The 25,950-nt window shown below is 39.8% G+C and overlaps 1 protein-coding gene across 1 annotated transcript in view; it reads left to right on the top strand.

The window, feature by feature from the left end:
- Positions 1-22,570, top strand: part of DOCK3 (dedicator of cytokinesis 3) — a 216,138-nt gene extending 193,568 nt beyond the window's left edge. Inside the window, exons 41-53 of the mRNA XM_035547066.2 lie at positions 1,331-1,472; positions 2,757-2,923; positions 3,497-3,583; positions 4,036-4,215; positions 5,255-5,338; positions 6,611-6,727; positions 7,801-7,922; positions 9,452-9,587; positions 10,056-10,203; positions 15,805-15,923; positions 16,791-16,878; positions 21,232-21,314; positions 21,528-22,570. Coding sequence (XP_035402959.1) covers positions 1,331-1,472; positions 2,757-2,923; positions 3,497-3,583; positions 4,036-4,215; positions 5,255-5,338; positions 6,611-6,727; positions 7,801-7,922; positions 9,452-9,587; positions 10,056-10,203; positions 15,805-15,923; positions 16,791-16,878; positions 21,232-21,314; positions 21,528-22,034 — 1,980 coding nt within the window. The 3' untranslated portion in view covers positions 22,035-22,570. The remainder of the gene's footprint in view (positions 1-1,330; positions 1,473-2,756; positions 2,924-3,496; positions 3,584-4,035; positions 4,216-5,254; positions 5,339-6,610; positions 6,728-7,800; positions 7,923-9,451; positions 9,588-10,055; positions 10,204-15,804; positions 15,924-16,790; positions 16,879-21,231; positions 21,315-21,527) is intronic.
- Positions 22,571-25,950: the final 3,380 nt, after the last annotated feature.

Genomic DNA, 25,950 nt, shown 5'->3' with positions numbered 1-25,950 from the left:
GGGCATTATAGACTGAACTGTCAAGATTCATCACGCAGGTTTTCTCCCAGTTCATTGGCTGCTGTGACTGATTCATACAAAGTGACACGTCACAGATGGAACACGTGGTCTGTTCCAGAAAGATGAAATGCAAAGCCAAAGACACTGCACTCCTTAAGTATATTTTATGATTGGGTTTTGCTGCTTTCTCTTTCATTTTGCTCCTGCTCTGCTGGAACCCTTTTGCAAAGCAGTTAGCAAAAAATCATTGCATATACTGCAGCTGCTTAAATGCAAGAAATAGAATGGGGGGAACTATTCTTGTTTGCCATTTTTGTTTTCTTTTCTTTTGTAATGGTGAAAAATCACCCTGTACTTATAGCTATAGTAATGTGTATAAGAGTTAAAACTACCAGAATCAGAGTTTTGCCTGCTTTGATAGGTCTTGCATCAGGCAACATTAACACCAATCAAAATTGTATTTTGTGGCAATATAGTTCAGACACTGGAATACAATCTTTATGACACTGAGGACTATAGAGATCCTGTATCTTGCTGTTCAGAGTTCAAGATGTTTCAAAAGCATCCAAGAACTCTGAGCAAATGGTTTAATGCCTCAAGAGACATGTTTAAATGCAAGCTTTCCATCACTGGCAGAAGGGAAATTCTGTTTATCAAGAGGAGATTGCTTTTAGGGCTAAGTGGCCACTCAGAACTCTTGGTAAGGCTTTTCCATATTATTCCACTATAGACAAGGAGCGTTCCTGAGGATGATCGACATGATCGGAAGTGGATTGTATGGGCATGACAATACAGCAACGATTAAACAATGATTTTTATGATGTTTGTTATGACTCCTTTCTAACTGGTAAATTGATAAACATTTAGCTCCCTCTGTCCTGTGAGATCCTCAGAATTTTTATCCATCTCATGGAGATTGCATTTGATGGCAGCTTTCCCAGTGCAGAACAGCCAAGCTGGTGACTTAGTCTGAAGTATTGCTTGCTATGTTTCAGTATAGTCCAATTAAATAATAGTCCCTGTTCAGTTAGCTGAAAAGCAAATCAGACAAAACCATAGGACTGAATGCTACATGTGTAGGGAGCAGAGGTACCTTTCTGTTAGAGATCAGTGGAATGGTCTACTTATCAGTTGATGAAATACTTTGTAATGAAAAAGAGAGGAGTAAAATACACCAGCTGTGTTACCAGTACTTTTTACTCTCACGTTAGTGTATTGACTTTGTCACATACCTTGCTTTTTGAAGCAGTAAAATTCAAAGTGAGATAAAAAAACAATAGAATTTAACCTAACTTTGAGAGAGACTAATTTATGATTGTCCTTCTTGCAGAATAAAGAATATGTGTGTCGAGGCCACGACTATGAAAGGCTGGAAGCCTTCCAGCAGAGGATGCTGAGTGAGTTTCCACAAGCCATTGCAATGCAGCATCCCAACCACCCAGACGACTCTATATTACAGTGCGATGCCCAGTGTATCCTTTCAGAGAAAAGGGCAAGCTATGGTTAGGTAGAGCACAGTGAGGAAAGTATTGAAAAGTCATCATCGTGGATATCTCAGTTCATAACTGTCTTGGGTAGAGCTGGATACAGACAAAACCATACACCTGTCTATAGCAGACACTGCAGAACGTAGCGTTGGAGAGATTTGTTGCCTTTTATTCAGGGAGTACTGCAGGTCGCGTTGAATGTGTAAGAGAGTGCTTGATCACATCCAGGCCTTCACCTTTACCAATGGCATTGCCATAATGGACGTTTTACTTCATTAATCATACAGTCTGATGCCTTCTCTTGGAGAACATTTGTTGGGAACAAGTAGTAATTTAAAAGTGTTATTTTTCCATTGTGTTTTTCACTTCAGCTTTTTTCTCATAGTCTACTTTTCTTTTAAACTACTTGAACTCTTTTCTAACTAAGGCTCTGAATTTACTACTTCTCATTGGCGATCAGTACTACAGTTTGTTTCAACCAATGCAATGCTATCTGTGTATATTTAAGGACTGAACCACATAACAATGAATGGGTCTGCAGAGACTTTGGAGATTTTACTTATAAGAACACTGCCATTTGGCTTGTGTGGCACCAGCAAGGATACTACAGGATTTTAGCCATAAGAATACTGTCAGTAAGTGAAATCTTTTGAAACTGATTAGCATTTACCACTAGATCTTCCTTAATGTGCTTTCCACTCTTCTTTGCTATGTAACATTGATACTTTCATAGACAGAGGGTTTGTTTGTATGTGTATGTGGTGAGTGTAATCAAACCTATGAGGGACCTTGCCTGTAATACCAAGGTTACACCTGTTTAACTAAACTGATAAACATCAGATAACAACTGTTTGCAGACAAAGTTGAAGTATCTAAGGCAAAATTTATCAAAGGTAAATACTAGATAGTTAGTTTCCTAAATACATAGAGACACAAAGATTTACTGAAGTGCCTGCAGCAATGAAGCACCTAGCTCTAATTAAAACTAATAGGAACTGTTTTGTCCAACCTAGATATTTTTGAATGTCTTAGTATGTACTCTCTGCATCCTCAGGTATCTTTTTCTGTTTAATCTGGCTGTAAAGTACCGCTCCGTAGACTGTCCTAGTAGCTCTAGTCTAGTGTGATCTTGTTTCACTTGCAAAAGAAGGGTGTTGGAAAACAAAAGGGAGTGTTACTTTCTGAATTCACAATCCTGTTTCTTTCCATAGTAGAGAGAGCTTTTCCTGCTTTATGTCCCATGGCTTTCTTTGACTACACAATTTGCAGATTTACAGATCTATGCAGTCACTCCCATCCCAGACAATATAGATGTGCTACAAATGGACCGTGTCCCTGATCGCATAAAGAGCTTCTACAGAGTCAACAATATCCGGAAATTCCGCTATGATAGGCCTTTCCACAAAGGCCCAAAGGACAAGGAGAATGAATTTAAGGTACAAGTAGTCAGCAAGCTGTGTTTTAAGTGTCAATCTCTTCAAGGCAACTACTCTTGTGTTATTCTATGCTAACAGAGCCTTTCAAGTAATCCTGATATGATGGCCAAAGATACTATAACACAAACAACAAGTGGCTGTTGGTGGCTACGCATCTGATCTGATTAAAATGTTGTCCACTTTAAAGATAAGTCATTTTAGTGCCAGGAGAAATGCATTTTGAAGCAAGGATGGGTTTTTTGTTTGGCTGGAATTTTTTTCTTACTGCCATAGATGTTCACAAGATCTTCTCTGTTCCCATGACAGAACTGGTAGCCAACCTCAACCTCTGGAAATTAACAGAGATGTTGAATGTATTGCTATAGAGCATACTGATTTTTTTTTTTTGGGGGGGGGGGGGAGGGGGGGACATTTAAATGACATTCAGTATGACATTCTGCAAAGTATGTTACTGCTTAGGAGGAGGTTAATATATTCTTCTCTGACCTTTACCCCCTTAGCACCTGTGGTAAGACTGTAGATGATGTGATTGTGGTTCACTGTGTACCTCACATCCTCAATTATTCTTTGCAGAGCCTGTGGATTGAACGTACCACTCTGACCTTGACTCACAGTTTGCCTGGGATTTCTCGTTGGTTTGAAGTGGAGAGAAGAGAACTGGTAACATTTATAGTTCCTATAGTTGAGGTTTGAAATGATGACTTACTAAGGACATGGGATAGGCAACTTAACTTCTGTCTGAAATCTTGCAGTTTAAAATGATGAGGTTTACAGCAATTAAGTATGTCGTTTTTCCACCACTTAGTCTAAATAACTGCTGAATGTAACCAGGGGAATTAGGTGAGGGAACATGACAGCATAATGCAGAAAGTGCCAGAAAGATAGAATAATTGCATTGTTACCATGATGTTAGTTTGCAGAAAGAAGTTATCACAACTCAGTGACCTGAAATACAGTGTTACTGACAATAAAGTTTGTTAATGTAGCTAATTTTCTAGCAGTAAAAACTAAGAGATCACTGAACCATCTTAGTGTATCATTTCTTTATAAGGAAGGTAACAAATCACAATGAAGTGTCCATGGAATTAAAGTGTGTTTTATTGCCTTTTGAGGTTGAAGTAAGTCCTTTGGAAAATGCCATTCAAGTGGTTGAGAACAAAAACCAGGAGCTGAGAACACTGATAAGCCAGTACCAGCATAAACAAATGCATGGTAACATTAATCTTCTCAGCATGTGTTTGAATGGAGTGATTGATGCAGCTGTGAATGGAGGAATTGCACGATACCAGGAGGTAAGCGAGGCTCTGCTTCTGAATATAGTATCGACATTTTTCAATTTTATTTCCATTGTTGTTTCAAAGAAAGTATCATTTAATAAGATAAGAAATTTTCATGAACATTTTCTAAATATAAGGTTAAAACCCCCTGCTTGCTTATTCTGCATCAGCACTTGCATAGCCATTTGTCAACAAGAGGATCCAAATGTAGAATTGGGATACCAAGTAGGTACGGTTGACAGTGGGGTTTCTTAAGAATAAATCTTGGCTTACCTGGAAGCCCTGACTTGGCAGGTATAGGAATGTATCATAATTTATTTATTTTATTACTCTGCTTACATTATAAGTCCATTTTGCAGCAGAGGCAGTGGAATTCATGGTAATTTAGACTGTTTGGACCTGTAATCAGGAAAAGCTGCTAATTCATGCTACTCAACCATTGTCTTTGCTAGCCTAATTTCAGACTCACTGAGACCCTAAAGTTACATGATGTTAGCTGGTATGTTACCTGTTATGCTCTTTGGCAAGCTGTTACTTAAACTCCACATTGCAAAAGTTAAGTTAGGTTGAGATACTGAGAAATGGCAGCAGCAGTCCAGGGGTCTGGGACATGTCTTCCCTGCAAACCATGCAGAGAATGCTCTTCTTCCTTTAGCTTAGTTACCACTTTACTCGCTTAATTTAAGGACTTTTTTTTTGAAGGAAATGATACAAAATTCAAATCCCTGGATGATAAAAGGTTTAGTGGTATTGTTCATCATTGTCACATAAGTAAATATGATCAGATTCATGATCCTTCAGGGCTGAGGACTGTCTTATGCTATTTTACACTGTTTTCTTTAAATGAGCAACAGAATCATGTAGGTTGATACACTCATACTGTAGCTTTACCTGGATCCCAGAGTGCTAAAAGTGATAAAATTGAGCTGCTTCTGTTAGCTTAATATATTTAGCTCTCTTAAGATTTCTGGACCTTTTCCTCTCATCTTTTGAAGACAAGTTATGACGAGTATCTCCCAATAAGCAGAAAGCTTTTTTTTTCTTTTTCCTACAGGCCTTTTTTGATAAAGATTATATCACAAAGCACCCTGCAGATGCAGAGAAGATCACACAGCTCAAGGAACTCATGCAAGAACAGGTACTGCTTTTCAGACACAAAAGAACATTGGTGTCTGGATTCATCAGCAGTCAGTTTAAACACACCAGATCCAACTGATTCATTCAGAAGCAAAGAATTTCAGTACAGGAGATTTAAAGTACATTTAAACAAAAAGGAGGGGAGATGGCCGAGGAGTTTATGAACAAGCCATTCACCTTATGTAATGTTAGGTGAAGCTCTGCTAGCATAACATGAATTTTGTTGTCTCCATTTATTATCTACTAGATATCTTGCCACATTTCAGGCCTGATGTTCATTTTTGGCATTTTGAATTATGTCTTCCTAGTATATTTCAAAGATAATCAGAGTCAGGACAGGTCAGGGTTGAGATTAAACTGGCAGAGCTACATGGGAAAACTTAATGTCTATTTATACTATCTACAGTTCTGTTTTTCTTTAGTGTCTCTGTGAAACATCTTGGTAGATAAAGCTTGCTGGATGCTTTGATGGGAGTGAAATCAGAAAATCACATCCCTGTTAATGGAAGGTTTGGCAAAATACACCCCATTAAACAATGTGGCCAAGTCTTTACTAGGCCTGCTTTGTCAACAAATAGCTTAACTGCATTTCAGATTTCCCATTTGTAAAATGAAGATAATACTTATCTCCCCTCAATCCTCAAGAGGATGTTTGAAAATTAATTAGCTATTGTTTGTACTGAGTTTGGATCATGTAGGGAATTATACGTATTTTAAGCCTGCGATCATTACTATTTTCTTTCATCTGAGAACTTAAATAATCTCTTTCAATTACTAATATTGTATGATTGATCTTTGAAAATGTGACCTTTATAAATAAATAATGAGCAACAGAAGGAGTGAACACTGCTGAACACTTACTGTTCAGCTCAGTTATCAGAACCTCCTTTGTTTTGAAATCTCTGTTGGCAATTTTGACCCCTTTTCTGACACTGTTGGGAAGGAATTTTCTTGTTCACAATGAATTATCTGTATGAGGACTCAGTGCTGTTAACTGCTGGAGACACAATCAATCTGGTAATTTTTTTACAGTTGTCTCTAATAAACGTAATCCAACATGACATAATGTACTTGTCTCACACTTGAAGTACTTGTTGAAGTAATATAAACTTGCCAGGTCTCTTAGGCTTACTTGATTATCAGCAGTCTTGTACAGAATGGTGGTATATTTTACAGTATTCCCTTACACAGTGACGGACCTGAGGGACAGGCTTCAATTCTGTCTCTTAAACTTGATTTATGTAGTTTTGTCATCTTGTTTTCTTCTTAACAGGTACATGTTTTAGGAGTGGGTCTGGCAGTCCATGAGAAATTTGTACACCCAGAAATGCGTCCTCTGCATAAGAAACTGATAGACCAGTTCCAGATGATGCGATCCAGTTTGTACCATGTAAGCTGGTCCTCATTTAACATCACAGAACAATTGTAAAGTTCAATTTTCAGGCTTTTGATAAAATAATATAAAACAGAAGAAGAAAGATTAACAAAGCACGTTAGATGTTCAGCTCTTACAGCTGTCATAGTTCGAGTATCATGACATGGACTAGGCCCTCCAGAAGTGTTTTTATATAGACAGCAACATAAATTCCTGTTGGTTACTTCAGGCTTCCAACTTTGATTTAGGCACACAATATTATAGGTTTGCATTTCCTATATAGTCAACAGAACTGCCTCGAGTGCGTGGCTTACACCACCTGTTATATACCAGAAATACAAGTATCATCCTCTAGGAAAGGTACTTTTCCATCCGTTTGTGCCCTGCTGTCCATTAGTATTCTGTGACAGCTATACTTGAGACATCTTTGCCAGATGGGTCTCAGAAATTGCAGTGCATTCTCCTCTTCCTGTTCAAGTGTAATTCTCATCACTTTCTTGAACAATATCACAACGAAACCAAAGGACACCTTTCCATATAATGTAAAAGAATTACCTGAAATGTGTTAGCAGTTTACTTTCCAACTGAAGTATTTTCTAAAAGCTTCTAACTTGAAGGGTTTTACCTCCGCTCTTAGGAGTGAATACTATGCAAGGATGACCAGAAATAGCAGCACCACAATAATTTTAATACAGCCTTTCTCTTTCAGCAGATGAGATCCATACAGGTTATAGCCTGTGTCCAGCCTGTGTTCATTGCCTTTCTTTAGAATTTAGACAAGATCTGTATTTTTGAGTTCAGGTTTCTTTTCAGAAAAAAATGGAGATGGTTGCAATTTGAACAACACTGTACCTCTCTTTTTCTCCAAAATTCCTGAAATGGTGGCTGGAAAGTATTGTTAGAAATAGAGAATAGGGATATAAAACGCTGAAGCTCTTTATCCTGTGGAAACACAGGTAACTGTAGATGATTACAGAGAACGTGGAAACAGATCAGATTTTTTCTGAGAAGAAAACATTGTAATTTTCTCATTACTAATTTAGCTAAAATATCTATAGTAATTAAAAGACTCTGTGTCTCATGTGCAGGAGTTACCTGGTTTGGATAAGCTGAGTCCAGCCTGTTCTGGCACTAGTACACCACGCGGCAATGTTCTCGTTTCACACGGACCAATGAGCCCAGAGAGCATCAAGCTGTTGCATCGACACAGGTACCCTGTTTTCTTCTGCTGAAATATCAAAGATCTCTGCACACTGTTGAATTAAGATTCAAGGGTCAAAGATGCAGTTAATAGTACTGGAGGAGGAGGAGGGTCAGTTTTGGTATAAGCATCCTTTATTTTCGTTCAAAGCTAATTATTAAAGTTTGAGGATGGAATCAAAATGTTGAGAAATCCAGTTTGCAGCATATCCTAAATACCTCCAGATGTTACTTCATCTCTTTTCTTATACATCTGCCACTCAGATTCTTCTCAGCTCTCCAGATTCAATCTGACTTTGGAGGTTCCAACTTCTCATACTTCTGTTATGCAAATAGCAAATAAATATTATCTACCATGAAAGGAAAATTGCGTTGCTTGGTTTAGAAACTGAACTCAATATGTGCCCATTTTTAAGACTCCAAAAATGTTTGCGTAATTGTTTTTAGAGTTTTAATCAAATCAGAACCCAAATATAAGAGGCTGCCAAGGGTGTTTTGATCAGAATACCAGAAAATAGCTCAGCATTCAGAGAAGTAGCTGAAAACATGGATGTTTATTCAAACAGAAGAACCACCTATAAAAACTGACTGAGGACAAAAATTGGGATTTTTCAGGTCAAAACAGAGTTTTTATATCCAGCCAAAACTGCTTATTTGAAAATGCACGTATCCATGCCAGTCTGAGAAACAGTGAAAAGAATGTCACTCAGATTATTAAATTTCAATGGCTCTTCAATCTTTATTTCCCTTGGTGGGTCTACATAGTTTAGCCTGGCATAAAGAGCTGTGTAAACTTGGTCCTGAGTTACAGGATCCATGGTTCCCTTCTTAAAATTACAATTGAGTAGCTCTTGTACTACTTTAGTGTCTTGGCAACTGACATTAGGTATCTGGGTGATATAATTCTTTTCTTCAAAATTCATCACTTTGTAAAGCCTGTTTTTTTTTTAGTTCTTAGGGTAAAATGGGGAGATTCTATAGTGTACAAAGTATGTATTTGTGGGTGTGATTCACACTGACAAAAAATGAATCTGAGAAAGATTAGAGTGCAGACTGCACACCAGTTGGACTGTATTAATTTACTGTCAGCTAGAAAGTTGACTTTAACTGCAATGCAGAAGCCCAACAGTGCAGTAAGAAAAACTGCATTTTGGCCTGTCTCTTGTGCTTGGCTTCCTTTGGAACGTTTTATTAAGCTGCTCCTACTCATCTTACTTGGGTATTAAGAATGAGAGTGGTTTCAGAATGTTTTGAACAGCTGATATGTATCACAACATGTTAACCTGGCCTTGGATTCTGAAATTCAACACCCTACACACTGTTATATTAAGTATAATCTTATTTCCATTTCTTTCATATTTACTCACATTTATGGATTTGTTTAAGCTTTTATTTGGCCTGATACTTTCAAAAGTGTTTGACATGTAGAGATGACCTAAAGCAGGTACTTAACCAACCTGGAAAAAAATCAGACTTCAGAAGTTAAAATGCAAATTAAAAAATAATAATGCCCCTGTTCTTTCTCTGTTTTCGTTCTAGCCCACTGAACATGCTTGGTTCAGTCCGACACTCGTCATCCTCTCTGTCATCACACACCTCCAGCGAAACAGGAAACCTGGTTATCCTGACAGACAGTTCTGTGGGGGAGACTGCTGAGGATATGTACCACATGCAGGTACGGCTCCAGCACACCCAGAAGCAATTGTTAGAGATGGCACTGAGCATGCTTGGAGTGTTACACTTATGAGTGCAATGTACCTATCCACACGCTTGGTTCTGTCCAGTGAGATTTTTGTGAAGAACCGAGTAGTGAGAATCTGAGGTTGTTCAAGAAAGACGACAGAGTAATTCATCCGGGTTTACTTTGGGAAGAAATCTTCTGTATTCATACAGTGAAAGTTGCTGTCCAAGATCATAGTATTGCTTTCAAAAAGTGAGATTTTAGTCAGCATGTTATTTATCTGACCTGTTCAACACACATGCATTATTGTTCTTGTTTGTGAGAGGCTGAGATGAGTCCCAAGTCTTGAGTGCAGATTAATAGTGGCCTGCACTGAAGCTATTTCCTAGACAGAGGTCACACTGGGGAACCTGAGACAGGTAAAAATCTGATCCACACAGTTCTCTTTTCTGCCTTCTGCAGCTTGTTTATCCTAACTCCAGGTACCAAGGCTCAGTCACCAACGTGTCTGTTTTATCCTTGTCCCAGGCCAGCCCTTCCACCTCAAGCCTGAGTTCTACCCACTCGGCACCATCCCAGATGATCAACTCTGCCCCTTCCAGTGCACGAGGTAAGAATGGATGGACCCAAATGAAGGGTAACTGGAACTGCAGGTATACCCCCTAAGTCTTTCAGCTTCCTTATCATATTGGTTGAAATACAACCTGTACTGAAATAGACCACTGTTTCTTTTTTGGAGCTTGCCTCATCAAAAATGATTTCTTTAAAAATTTTGTTTTTTTTTTTCAAAAATTTATTTAATCTTTTTTTTCAGCAGTATTTGGAGTGCATTCCTGATACATGCTGGTTTCAGGCAGCTGAATTTCATAATAGTTTCTGTTGTTCTGCTATGAAGTTGTGACAGGCAGTCTAGAGGAAAACAAGAATATTCTTTGGTACAGTACTTCAAAGAGAGAGATCATGAAGACAAATGCAACATTTTCATTTTAGGCACTTAATGAAATTATGGCATAAAAAAGAACTGCAGTTAAGCAGAAATTTGTGTATACAGAAGCATATGTATACAGTGAACACTGAAAGATATAAATGGAGACAAAGAAGGATTTTCCTGCTGGGAAATGCTTGAAGAAAGGAAAAATATAAAATGAGACTCTAGGTATGCTTATATTGCCTTTGCTGTTGTGGTAGCTGGTCTTGATATAGCTAATCATTTTCTTCCCAAGCCTCACAGCTGTAGCAAAAGTATTCTGTGTAATCTCCTGACTTTGATAACTTCTATTCAAGTTTTTTTTATCTCATTTTGGATTCTCAGTTGCAGGTTCAAAAATTTCTACACTTCTTTTCACAGGCGTATGAAGAAGGTATCCAGGATACAGTCAGAGATGGAGGCTATTACTTAAATCTTACCCCTTTTTCCCATACAGGGGAACTGTATGCTTCTTTATGGACAGAGAGTACAGAGCAGGGGAGGTTTCTATTGCTCGTTAACAAGGAAAATCCTCCCTTTTCTCTCAGGCCAGCTTGGGGCTTTTTTGTTCAATCTTGCAGTAAAATCTTAATTGACTGGTTGTTGTTATGACATAGATGTTATCAAAGTGATTTATTTGAAAGATCCGATGGAATAGGAAGGTGAGAAGTGGATGTCTTCAAACAAAGGCATAGAGCTTCACTAATTACCATGAGCTGGAAGGGAAGTAATGACATCCCAAATAGTAAAGTAACAAGATGAAAGTGGCATAACAGAAAGGGGAAGATGGAACTGAGTACAGGGCCATCACACCAGGAAGACACCCTTAAATGGGTGTGCCTCAGCTGGCATCAGAGGCCTGAATCTTAGGGGGCATCTGAGGGGATTTGGTGTTCATGGCATTTCAGGATATTTGTCACTTTAAAAAGCTAGTGCTCGCAGTGGCAGGCTGTGCCAGTCTTTCTGAGCTTGCTGACTTCACAGCAGCACCAGCTTCCCTCTTAACTGTATTCTTTGCTGTTGCTTAGAAACTAAAGCAATGAATGCTACGAAGGGCATGGTGCTGATGGATGAGTCAACAGCACCTCCCAGAGATGAGTGCTGTAAATGGCTGCTAATGAGGAAACAGTAAGAGAAATAATGATATTGAAAAATACTTCAATGTATATTGATTTTACTCTTTACCTTTACTAATGTGTTGATAGCCTTTGATAATACATTTCTTCTCTGCTTTGTTCACTTTCAAGTTAGGTGAGCATAGCATCCAGACACTGCCCACTTATATGAGATTTTATTTCTAGTAAAGTCCTAGATCCTCTCTGTTTCACAGTGTGCAAGTCACTACCCAGGTTATTACAACACTGCTGTTTGGAATGGAGTTGTTTGTAATGATGAAAAACCCTATGCTAAGCTCCTCTGTGATAATACAACTTTGATTTGCTCCTTGGTGATTTTTCCTTTTGTTTTCTTTTTGAATTGGGTGAATTTGCTGCTTGTGAAAATGAGAGGCCAGTGTCGCTGGCCTGAGCAAGATACTTCACAAACATTACATGTGCAGCTCTGCCAATGCACCTCTATTCCTTTTTTTCTTTTTTTTTTTTGGTATTTATTTATATTCTTTTTAATTTAGTGCTGGTGAAAGGTGCTGGATTGACACCACTGGAGGCTGAAGCCCTCTATTTATCCACAGAACAGATACAGCATGGGCGGCAGCCGTGCAAGCTTCCCCACGCTGCCCCCACCAATGTGCCTCATCTCTGTCCTGGAGGGACCACCTCTAGAGGTGAGAGGATAGTTCAGTCTCCATGACCCATCCAGTCCGTGACCTTTCTGCTGAGACTGCCAACAAAGCTGTGATAGTCACGATGCTACAGCTATCCACTTTCCAGACAGGAAGTACACGAAGGCCAACAATTCATTTCATACAGGCCATCTAAATTTACCAACTTAGCATCGTTGTCACCTGTGACTTTAAGCTGAGCACAGTTTTCTAAGATTTCTAGTTTTTTTCTCAGATGTTTAAATGTTTTTCATTGGTTCAGATGTTAATGTAGAGGTTAAAAAAAAAATTCCTGTTATCAGGATTCTTTGACACCTGTTCTCTGTTTGACTGCAGAGTCCTTTCTGGACCTCAGCTATTAGTGCTGCTCTGAGGAGACAGGGATCTTGTTGACATAGATTAGTTCCATTAGCAACCAAAATAAGCCATGGCCATTTGCATTAACAGTCCAGCAGGAAGTTAAATCTTATTTCTAATTCTCCACTTCCAAACGTGGCCCTTTCATCGATGTTTAAAACAACAACAAAAGCAAATTATTTGGTTTGTCTAAGGAAAATCATAAAGCCATTAATCCAACATTTTGTTTAAGATACTCATGAAGGGTAGTATTGATGCTGATGTGATCATAACACTGAACAGCAGATAAAAGCAGCAAGCCTTATACTGCAGTTACAATCTATACAACTTAGAGCAAAAGTCTTAAATAGGAGTGTAATCAGAACACAGTAAGAACTCTCTAATTCTATGCTAACAGTAGAGAAGGATATTACTAGTCTGTTTTTCAGATTAATGAGTATCCATCCTTCAGTTTTCACTTGACTTGACCCTTGCGTAGCTTCTTTCCTATTAAGAAAGCAACGTGTTTGTTCTGGCTTCATTTGAGGTGACTCATGTGAGGCGCTGCTCTAACCCTACTCGAGTTAAAAGATTATGTAAACCAGTGTTCCTTAAGCAGATACCGTAATGCAAAAAGACCTGGAAAGAGCTATGAGTGGGTTAGGGTTCTTTTTCCCATAATTTCATTGACAATGTATCTGGGACTCTTCCACTCTCAAAGAAACTCCCAGTTAGCACTTCATGGCTGACCTCTTAAGGCATCCCTACTGCTTCCTCAACACAGCCCCCTTCTTCAGGGGCAGAAAATGAGTCCCAGAGCTTGCCTTAGCACTGTGCAACAACCCATATACTTGCATAAAAACTTCCTTCTGAAACCCAGAAAGTTACAGTTTGGTGCAGGAGCAAACTGTTTTCATAACAGTAAAGAAAATGATGGATTGGGAAGAAAAAGATGCATTGAGTTTGGAGTTTAACTATGTTAATTTTCAGATTCGTTCCTTAAAACTAATACTTGTTACAAGTGGATTAATATTTTCAAAATTAAAAAAAAAGAAAAAATACCTCTGCCTTCAGCATAGGATTTCCTTTCTCACTAACAGTATATACAGTGCTGCACACATCCAGTGTACCCAGCTACATTCTGAGGACAACAAACCCTGGTACAAGCTGCAGCATTTTATATGGCTGCTGTGGCTGTTCTGAAAACTTTTTAAAAGTTTTGATTTGTTTTTTACATGTTGCCAGTCCCTGATGAGAGCCTTGGTGATTGTGTTCTCTTTGTCCAAATTATTAATAAATGCTTCAGTTATAGACACTCCTGTTACGGCATCCAATTTGGATGTATCCGTGCTTAATTTTGTTAGCAGACTGGATATTTGGCATAATCTGCAACAATCTTTGTAGCTATAGTTATTTACCAATTTAAGGCACCAAACAGCAGAGCTGTTGTGTAAACTAGGCTCTGCCACCAGATTTAGCACATGCGGGATTTTTCAGGTCATGCAATACACAGTCTGGTGGAAGCTAGTGGTTTGCATCTTGGACAAAAAAAAAAAAAAAAAAAAAAGAACAAGGATGGTAAGATAAATAAAATGGAAAAGCTTACCATATAGGTTGTGCTGTGATGCGGTTCTGGGCACACCTAGAAGTTTGGCACGTTTACATCTGTTACGTAGAAAGAGGACTATTTGTGACGTGTGAGTAAAAGAGACTCAGCATAAAGCATAACACTGTGTTTTCCAAGCTGACGTTGTACGTAAGAGCAAATAATGTTGTGTAATTATGTTTGTTTTATGTCTGGGGACAAAATGAGTTCGGAACTAGAATGCAGATACTCTGCAGCTGTTCATGTCAGGGTGGGGACGTAGATTAATCTGGGATCTTCCACCCCTGATGGAATCGTTGCAATTGTGGGAGGTTATCCTGCATTCTGCTGGACACATTGTTCCTTCCACTGTGTGCTGAATCAGTCCCAAAAATTGCATGTTTGCTTTTGCTGGGGTAAGAGCTGCATTAACCAGCACCAATGCCTTTGCTCATATGTTGGAGTGCTGTTAAGGTAATGTGTGTGGTTGTGGAAAGTTTGCAAAAGGGGGCATGTATTCCCCAAAAGCCGGCATGGCTCTGTAATGCGCTGTGTGCTGCCATCTGTTAAGTGCGTGTCCGTGACGCAATGAAATAATCAGTGCAAATTAAAGCTCACTCTAGCAGCTTCAGATCATCAGTTCCTGCCTAATATTGTGCATCCCAAGGGATGTGTCTATCAGTAGTATTGGATTTCAGGAAGTCACTAATTGAAATCATTCTTCTAGCAAATCCGTTGTCAGCTGTTGCATATCAGAAGATATATTGTTGTGTGGCACTCATCTTGAAGGACATGAATCACATGCTGCAGGAAGATACCTACATGAAATATCCTTATATCTTAGATGATAAATATTCAGATAACTGATAAGTCTACAAAGTCAGACATATTCCTCTGATATCTCTAAGCATTGGTAAACATCCTGTTATCGTATAATGGCTCAGTATACCAACACTAATAACACCTTAACCAGAGGAATTGTAAGGAAAATGCCACCCATGTTTATAGAAAGTTCTGCTTATTATTATTCTTTGTTTTGTCTTAATAAAGAGGAAGCTAACAATGGTATCACCAACTACATGGCAATGCCTCAGTCTCTGTCTGCCAGAACTGAGGAATAAAGTAGCTCAAGCTTTTATCCCTTTCCGCCACATTCAATCCTAAAATATAAAATTCTATGGCATTTGTATAACTCTACAAAACTTTATGGGGTAAAAGAGCATTAGACACTGCAAAGCACAGCCACAGCTGATTGCCACTTTTTTTTCTTAAGAGAAAGCTCTTTGCAGCACACAACTAGGCACAAGTACATCTTACACACCTTACACGGTATGTCCTTAATTGTATGTAACATGCCAAGTTCTTATTTCATCTTGTGCCATGCACCCCACCAACAGCTGCTTAGTGGGCTCAGCACCGTGTTTTCTTGAGTCCTGTTAAGATCATCATGTGAACAAATTGCGAAGGAGAAGTAGATCACTGGGCATGCGGAGACACGGCTGTTGTTTGTCACGTGTACGTGATTATTCTCACTTGTTTACAGGCTCTCCCTCTCTACCAGATAAGTACCGCCACACTCGGGAGCTGATGATGTTGCTGCCAACCCACCGGGACCGACCTAGCAGTGCCATGTATCCCACGGCTATCATGGAAAATGGACAGGTAGCAGATCTAATTTCTTTTATGTCAGTTCAACCGCCTGAAACTGTGACTTTCATTTTTACTGTTTTGTCCACTTTAAAGCTTCCCTTCTCACCTTTAGAAAGCACAACTTAGGATCCTTTTCAAAGTGGTCCAAGAAGTAACGTGGAACTTTTCGTATTAATCACCCACGAGAGACACCCGCTTTGGTAGTCAAGTGATACAAACTGTAATGACTGTTAAAGCTGTATTTACTTCCCAGCCTTGTCCTCTTTTTTTCTTTTGGTCCATTGCAAGCAGTCATACCATTAATTTACTCATGTTTCCATCCTGCAGTATAGCCTCAAAGTACATTTTAAATAGTTCTATGGTGACTTCCAGAGGTAACAAAATACACAAGAGGCTGAAATAATATACTGATACAGGGTCTCCAGTCTAGGCCTGTTTCTACTTCTTTCTCTGGACAAATTGCTAAATTCATAGCATGCTTACATATGAGCATTTTAATTAAGCGCTGGCATGCACTTTTGAAGGGAATCTGCTAATCATGCCCACTTACTGTACTTGAGTTCACAGCAGAGAACTGTCTCAGCATGTGAACTCAATTCTTTCAAATAAAACCAAAGCAACAGGTAAGCTTCAGAAAATTTCCTCCAGAGAACACAGGCAGGTTGAATATTTTGTCCTCACCACTGTTACGCTCTGGAGATCCACTGCTATTGCACTGCAGTACTTGCTAATGTAGACACAGTCTAATCTGATATTTCCATGATTCTTTTTAATTAAATAACCTTCCTTGCCTAAAAAGTGTGAACAGAAATCCACAGGTGCACCATCTTATGCTGGTTTTGTTTTTTATGCTTTTTTCTGTGCTTTCTTCTCCCTTAGCCTCCAAATTTCCAGCGCGCCTTGATCCAGCAAATGATTGGGCCATGCAAACCTTGCAGTGATCCCAACCTGTCTGTGGCTGAGAAAGGTACTCTTTTTCCTAGGTAACATGCATGCTTTCTAAAATGTTATTACTCTGGTCATGCTACAGCAAGTACTGACTGAATGGGCTTCTACATTTCTTGGCAGAGTGCATTCTCTGACAGTTTATTAACAGTTTAATTAACTGGGCCTTCTGCCAACCTACAGTCACTTTAGATCATTCACAGAAGGAGTTACACAAAGCTCTCTATTTCAGAAAGCTTTCTGAGTTTAGCATTTTGTTATTGAAACAAATCCTGCAGCCTTTATCAAGCAAAATCCCCAAGCAAGCAAATGAGAAGATATCTGAAAGAAGATCATGACCATTTTCAAAAAATTATGAGGTATACTGTTGCTTATCTTTGGATAGTATAAATCTTTTTCTTTTTTTAATGTGCGCTTACTCTTCAAAATAGTAACATTTCTTGTAATCTCTCTCTGAGGTAGTTTTATACTTACTTAAGTTTATCATTAGGGATGTAAGCTTAACTCACTGCTTTGAAAAAGTACGAGTGAGTCACTGGTTTTTAGTAAGAAATTTTTAAGGAAGGGTTTAAAGAGAAACAGCGAAGTGACTATAAGGTAAGATGCAGCATGGGAAAAATCGGAGGCTTATGTGAAAATTTCCCAGATGATCCTGGTGGCTGGCATGACAGATCTGCAAATAGGTGGGAAATGAGTCTGTCAGTAGCTAGCAAAGGATGATAAATAGCCAAGCAGGGAGGAGGAAAAAAAAATGAAGGAAGAGAAGGAGCTTGTTTGATGTAATGGAAAGGGAGAAGTTTGTGAAAGGGTGCCATGGACAAAGCGATGGGCTCAAAAAATGATCTGAGGAGCAGCATTCTGAAAAAACAGAAAAGTGGACAAAAATTCATGAGTTGAAATCTGAAACAAGGGTGCTGCCATAAGCGGGTAATGGTCATAGGCTAGGCAAACAGTGTCTTAAAGTCAAACGTTTTTAAGGCCAGGAAAGACCACTGCAGTCCTCTAGGCTGACATGCATAACGTACTCCATCAGACATCTGTCAGTATTCTTGTTTTGTCAGCTATGCCTGAACTAAACTGTATCTTTGGGAAAAAAAATCCAGATTTTTTAATAGAATTTCTAATAAGTCAGAATCCACTACTTTAACAATGTGGCAGCCTTACAGAACAGTTGAGATGGAAACCAAAACGCAACGTACAGTTCTAAATAAAAGACTTTGACGATAATAAATGGTGACAACAGTTAGGACTAGGGAATGAGGAATTAAGAGCTCTGGCTTAGCCATGTTGCATTTGAAATGAACATGACAGACATGGTAACTTTTTCTTATTGGACAAGAGAAGGAACTGGAAAAGGCACATATATGATGTATTGCCAGTTAAGAAATAATTCTTGAATTTGTATTTGTAGCCAGTCTTTATCCAACAGCGTAGTATGTAGCACAAAGAGAAGGGGATCCAAGACCAAACTCCCTCCAGAGGAGCCATGAAAGACAGACGACATTCAGTAACTGTTTTTAGGGGATGGTGTTACGGGAACCCCAGCTCTTCAGCCAGGTTGGTAGCACAAGCACAGTGACAAGCAGTTTTGCAGTCCTTGAGCCTTCATCATTCTTTGTTAGTGAGGATGCCTTGTTTTTTGCTAACAGTCATGCCCCATGAATTTTTCCACCCCCTTCCTTGCCATGACAGAAGCATTGCTCAGAAATTCTCACTGACAACAGGGTGACATCAGTCACCCAGAGCAGAATGGTTCATGTTCAGCTTCCCTGCTAATTGAACTTGGCTACTGAGCCACTGAAAACTGTTGAGAAGAGAGAGCTGGGCTAGGACAGAGCACTGGAGCTCCCTGGGTAGGTTTCTTCCTGAAGCATTTTGGATTAAGCACTGGTTTTAACAGGCAGCAGCCATGCTCCAAAATTGTCTGACCTGAGGATGATTTCCAGCACTTACACTCAAAAGGCAGTGAATGAGGGAATGAGACAGTATAAATGGCTTACACGTTGGGGTACCATGTTCTGTTCTTCAGTCTTCTGCTGCATTTCAGTGTTAAACAAAAAGCAGTCATTCCACAGGCCAAGAAAGCCAGGTATTGTTCTGTCCTTTTCACTTGATGCTGGTATCATTATGTTTCTTGTCCCTCTCCATTTTAGCCTTTTGACACCAACTGCAAATTAGAGCACTCTGGCGTGCGTACAGCATGAGCAGGGGTGCTCAAGAAGCTCATCTGAAGCCAGCTCACCTGTGTTGAGATATATCCCTTGGTTTGAACCTGTTCTCTGTCAAGATTCTTGGTATCTCACTTGTACACCTTTCTCAGTTTGAGAGTGTCTCTTCAAAAACAACATTTTCTTTTATATTTTATTGTTTTTGTTCTGTCTTATGAGGCTGTTACTTTCTGATCTTTTTTACCTTAGGGAATTTTAGGTCTTGGGCAGCCTGTGTTTGTGAGCGAAGGAAACAAAAATACTGAAGAAACTCTTCAAAGTCATTTTAGAAAAGAAACACACCAAAAAATGGTTGCAGGCATTTTAATTACAGAGAAATTTTCTTCGTATGTCAAACTCCATGTTTGTTTCTCCAGGCCTCCATTTTTTGTGTTTCAAAACTTAACAATGGCAAAAGCTATCTTTAATCTCAGTTTTCTTTGGTAGACTCACTGAATTACTTTTTTTCCCTTTTTTCTTTGGCAAATCTGAAGAAACTCAATCATTTATAAATAAACATAAAATTATTGCATTTCCATCTCCTCAGAATAAATAGAGTCTTTCAGTGTGTTTGGAAGAGAGGAAGATGCGTTTTAATAATCTTCGTCGACAAAATTCTTGAGATCCTGAAAAATTCTCATTGTTAGAAGCAACTATTATTTTGATGAGAAAAAGTCACACATACCATACTGGACATCTGTCGTGAGGAAAGCCTTCTTGCTGTTGTCCGTAGGTTTGTGCCCAGTGCACCCCGCCAAGAAGCACACAGAGTGGGAATCCCCGAAGTAGCTTGGGACTACGCTTGCCTCTACCTTTCCTGGTTAACAAAGGCTTGATCTTGTCAGCTGACCTTGTAATACAAGGAGTCCAAACAGCTGTTTTTAAGTATTTGGTGATCACATTTTTTGATCAGCTCTGTTGCTTAGTAAATTGGACCTGTGAAGTCCTGATTTCTTCTGTAACCGATTGAGGTGTCCACAAATTCAGTCTTTGCTTAGCCACTGTAATACAGCTACAGGCCATCCTGTTTCAGGACACACGTTCCCTCCTGCTCTGTAATCATTTGCCGCCAGGCAGAAGAGCTCACAACTGAGAGCTAGCTGCTGTTCTGTCACTGAGGTGTCATTTTTACTTACTCAATGGCTTGGGAAAAAAAAAAAAAACACGCCTTAGGAGTTCTACTGCTCTTCACACTTGCTAGAAATGGGCTGGGGGGGCATCAGAGAAGGGGAGATGGGCAGACTAACAAACACTGTGATCACCTAACTCTCACTTCTTTAACAAAGTACCCTGTAAACTTAACACGCTGTAGATTAGATGATGCCTTTGTTTGCCTTCAATCTTACCATACACCAAGTTTCTAGAATCTGTCCCCTTTTTACTACTGAAGAGCACACCAGAAAGCCAATCCTTCTGGCCCCAAGACCTCCCTGTTACATTACCCAAGTTAAATCTGTTTCAATCCTTCAGCTGTGCCAGCAGCGCCCAGTAGCTGGAGCCTAGACAGCGGAACAAGAGAGGCCCTGCCATTCCTGTCTGCCCACGTTGGGAGCATCTTGGCCCCACCAGTACCTCCCCGAAGCCTACCCCATGGTAAGGAAAAGCCCAATAGGTCTGCTGCATAATTGGTGCAGTCACGCCAGATAAATCTAGGCCACCTGAAAGCTGACCACAGCCTTTTGTTTTTCCCTATGGAAACAACCAGAAACAAGCCAAAGTCTTTCCTGGTCTGCTAGGTTAGTGCTGGACAACACTTCAAATTTTTATAATCCTTACAGTAATAGGTGGGCTTGTATGGACTAGAATTAGGTGTGTGCGCGCTGGAGGTTTGGCCTGGCTTGTTGCCAATGGCTATCTTCAGCAATAACTTACAGTTACAAAGCTATTAAATAAACCTTCAAACATTCATTGTTTATGAGCCTGTTGCCTTGCCATGAGATCCTTGATAACAGGGTTGGGTGGAAATCTATCACTGCACTAAACTTCTCATTAGCATTTTGTGATGTGACAGATGCACTCCACGGTATCTGTCAGAAAGGAAGCCTAGGCTGGAGTGGAGTTATCAGCGTTTGGAGCTCTTACCTGGCACCAGAGCATCTAAAACCCCAACTCTTTCATGGCAGTTGAGGCTGCACAAGCCTGTATTTCTGATGCATGTCTCATTCCAGGACACTACGCGCTGCACTTTGATGCCTTCCATCACCAGCTCAGTGATGCTCCTCCGGCACTGCCTGCACGAACATTGCGCAAGGTAAAAAAAAAAAAAAAATTTGCAGGAGAGAAGAGAGTAATGCAGAAGTGCATTACAAAGGAAGTGCACATACAAACCATTAATAATTAATATTTTGAATACAAACGGAACTGCATTGTTGTTCACATCACTGTCAAAAGCTGAAATGTGCAACAAGCTGTAGTGTTGCCTCCCTCATCAATTTTAACGTGGTTTTTGTTTTTCTCTAAACAGTCCCCTCTTCATCCGATCCCTGCATCACCCACCAGTCCGCAGTCTGGTCTAGATGGAAGCAACTCCACTTTATCCGGCAGTGCCAGCAGTGGTGTCTCTTCCTTGAGCGAGAGTAATTTTGGACATTCTTCTGAACCACCTCCTCGCACAGACACCATGGATTCTGTCCCCAGCCAGGCCTGGAACACTGACGAAGACCTAGAGACACCCTACCTCCCTGTCAGGTACAGTCTCTCTGAGCCTGATGTCCTTGAGTCGCTCAAATCCCAGCCATGCCGAAGTCACTCCGCTCCATCAGGAGTCATTCCTCAGGACACCATGGACCCTCCCGCTCTACCCCCCAAACCGTACCACTCCCGGCTGCCAAACATGGAGAACGAGGAGGGAATGATAATTGAAGATGATGACAAACACCGCCCATTGCATCGTAAAGTGTCCCAGCCAGTGAGCGGCGGGAAGGAAGAGCAGGCCAGGGTAGCATGGGAGCATGGCATCAGTGAGCAGTAGGAACAACTCTTGGTGAGCAGCTTGCGTCATCAGTCCAGGTCTGAGCAGAAAGCAGAGAGATGAGGACTCAGAACAGCAAGCCGCCTTTCTACTGCCGCAGGTTTATGGCTGGAGCCCACACAAGCAATTGGGCTAGCACGGGAGGTTGCTGCTTTCCTTTTTAATTTCTTTTTACACCTTTCCGTTATGTTTTTTAACTTTTGGTGCAGTGGATGGTTATTCCTTCTGCAGTTTCTTAACCGCACCACATGGCACACAAGCCATAGAGACCTGCAGAAGCTGAAGAATACAATTTTAAGCAGCAGGGGAAGAAGAAGGGGGAAATTTGGCAAGTTGATTTTGAAACTGCTTTCCTCCTAGTTCTGAGACCCACGTGAGTAGAAGCAGTTGCACTAGGGACATATTTTGTTGCTGTACAGAAGTGAAAGCTCATTGCTGAAATCAGGGATTTTATGAACCGTCAGTCTGGAAGGTGCATGAGCTGCAGGCAGTGAAAAAGATGGCAATTCTAAGAAGAAATTGGCTCTTTTGAGAGCAGGATTGTACATATCTGTGCAGTGATCTCCCTGCATTGGTTCATGGGTGCTGAGGCAATCTAACCAGTGCTGATGCGCTGATTTCCAAGATATCATTTCCAACAAACTCTGCCTCCTTTGTTTTTTATGTACTGTTTGATTTCTTAAATTTTGCTTTCACTGGCTAAACCAACCTGCTTTCTCATTGGAACCATATGCTATTCATCAGTGCTACAGGATGAGGGGAGGTTAGTAGCCATTGGAGCTGCGACTGATTGTAGGCTTTTCCCATGCCCAACTTCGGGCAGGCTGTTGACACCAGCATTTCTATTCTGGTTTAAAAAAAAAAAAAAGTTTCTCATGCCACAGCTGGTTGGCGACTCACCAGTAAAGAAAAGGTGGCTTAAATGCATCATGTCCAACAATCCTTGCCTCAGGGCTGAGCATCACCGTTCTCACCACCTTCCATCACCCAGGAGCTGAGATTCATGAGATTCATTACCCAATACCATGCTGTCCTCAGTCCCTCTAAATCTCACTGCAGCTGGTGTGCAGCAGCTCCATCTCTCACAGCAGACAGAAAACACTAAGATGCAAGAAAAGCCCAGTGTTTAGTGTGCACCCTAGAGTCAGGAATCTTAAAGGCAACCTGTAAAGAAGAAACATTTGTTTCCTCTTTTGCTTCTTTAGAATGTATAAGAAGCTTAAGAGCTTCTCCTCTCTTCTAGGTTTCTTTTCTCCCCATGCAGTAAAACAGCTTTCCCCCTATGCCCTGCCTCCCCCTCCCCATTTATTTATTTATTTATTTATTTATTGTCAGGCTCCAGAAAGGGATGAAGAATTTGGTGCAAGTTTATTTTTTTGCAATTTTGGTGAAAAAAGGGAAAAAAAGAAAAACCAAGAAATGGAACTATGCAGAGGTGGAGACAGTACAAGTCTATGTATACAAAACAAGCCTTTTAATCAGTATTTTCTTAATTCAGTACAAGACAAGCCAGAAAAAAGTTCTGTGGTAACAGAGCCAAGATCTGTTCTTCAAAAAGAACTATAAGAAATCTTTTATTCCTATTTTCATATTTTTCAAGAAACTTTCAATCTAAAGAAAGCATCAAATACTTAATGTTTTTAGATAAGCAATGCTCCTTTCTGCTACTATGCACATTTTAGCCTTCCTTATAACCATTTCCACCTGCAGACTGCAAAGCACATTTCAGACGATGGTAAGTTACCACTGAAAAATCTGAAGCACATTCAAATAGAAGACTTACCTCCACCACATAAATTAGTGTCAGAAACAGGAATAGCATCAACTGTTATATCCAGTTCTTGCCCTAGCCACTCAGTTTCTCATGCTACAAACAGTGTAAAGAAGCAAAAAAGGATCTAAGTCTTTTACAGGTCACCTTTAGCACTACCTCTAAATACAGCGACTGGGCAGAGTACGTTGCTTCTGAACTCCTAAAGATGGTCAGTATGAAATCTGGGCTCTGTCAGCTGTCATACGAAGGGGATTGTAAGAGGATGTATTCATTTTCTTTCTCAAGCTCTAGCCCATGCAAAAGTAATAAATTATGGATTTGTTTCTTAAATGGCCTGTTTGGCCTGGAACAAAGTCTCTCGTGCTTCCTCTATTTTGTTACTAACACAGGCTGCTTGTAATCCTTATGACCTTCACAGTTAAGAAGAGAATGATATTAAAACCTGACCTACAGTGGACATTTCATCTCTAGCAGGAACAAGTTTTCCAATGGTAGGACCATTCTAACTGGTAATGAACCAAGCTGGGTCTCTGGTATAGAACACAGGTGTGAAAATTCAACTCAATTATGTTTTCAGTGAAGGTAAGTCAAGGTAATTCCTTAGAAATTAGTGTAATATTTTCAATGTGTTATCCTCCAATTTGACTGAGATTCTTCAAGAGAAATTTTTAAGAGAACCAAGTATTCGATTCCATCTCCCCTGCCCGTTTCTTGTTTTGTTTTTTTTTTCTGGCGGGAGGGTTGAAAGTAGTAAAGGTACCGATTTACTGAACTTCCTCATTGGAAAAAAAAAAAAAAAGAAAACAGCAGGTCTTGAAAATAAAAATTTGCAAAAGCAAGAATGCAATTAACATGGGACTAAGTCCCAGTCAGCTGGAAAACCTGCCACCTGGAGCTCTAATCAATCTCTTACAATGTGTTACCTTGCTCTGATTAGAGAGACTACAACAGTAGTTGAGTCCCTTTTGGGTATCTGACATAATTACATATTTGTAAGCGTTTGAAGATCAATCAGATGTTGTATACAAATACCTAAATTATGTCAGGTCCACACAAAAAAAGGACGGAATTACTGAATTTACTAAATATGAGCCTCTCTGAAGTTAAGGTTCTGTTACTGTTCTGATATCTACCACATATTCTGTCTCCCTTTTCAGTGCTTAACTTAAAGGGTGCAGAAGATAGACTCCTATTGAGATTTTGTGAATGCTGGAACTAATAATTCATGGAACTAATACTTCTCTGGAGGGTGGGGTGGCTGATAGCATAGTACAACTCCAACAGCAAACTCAGGCCTGGAGCAGGTGGAAGCAACAGCAGTTGTTGCACTTGTCTAACAGGATTTGAAGATTCTTTGTATAAACCACAGTGACGGGATGTTTTGAACAGGACCCATTCATGCTATACCTAACTCTGATTTAAATGTAATATGTACTTGCCTTCCTCGGGTTTTCTTTGCATAACAAAATAGCATGTGCATTCCTCAAAAAATTGGCGGAATTCTGCTGCAAATCTCTCCATCGTGAGTGTACCTGCTGGCCCCATCTGAAACAAAAATGAGAAGAAACTACAGTAATAGAAGAAAAGCAATTAAAAAAAAATTCCCTGAATCCCACCCTTTTTTTTTCAATGACTGGGTTGGTTTTGTTGCGGTGTCCAAAATTAAGATTCTTTTCCGTCCTTTCCTTCATTTCCTTTTTAGGTTACTTACCATTTCTTAGGTAAGGGATGCTTGCATATCCCTTCTGTGGGAGAATCAGCCAAAACTGGGGAGGCTGGAGAGAGCAAGAGCCGTTGGGAAACAAATTATGTGATATTTGAAATTTCCTCTAATCATGCTTCTTTGTAAATACCCCCATTTGAATGCTGTGTATTTGTACAGGAAATTGAGCAAAAAATGTATAGATTGTGATGTCTGACTGGTATTCTGCCCTGTAAATGTGTTTTTAACCTCTGGCATTCTGTGCTTATTTAAAAAAGGCAAAAACCTCTAACCACTTCTCTTTTGTGTATCCATGTTTAAAATAAAATCAAAACAGCTATCTTATCTATAACGGAAATCAAATTTAAAAGGAAAAAATAATTTGTACAAGTGTCTTAAAGGTAATTCATTGTATATATTGTGATAGCATGTTTCCAGAA

Source organism: Cygnus atratus, chromosome 10 (assembly GCF_013377495.2).
Source record: "Cygnus atratus isolate AKBS03 ecotype Queensland, Australia chromosome 10, CAtr_DNAZoo_HiC_assembly, whole genome shotgun sequence".
NCBI lineage: Eukaryota > Metazoa > Chordata > Aves > Anseriformes > Anatidae > Cygnus > Cygnus atratus.
This window is presented reverse-complemented; position numbering and strand designations above follow the sequence as displayed.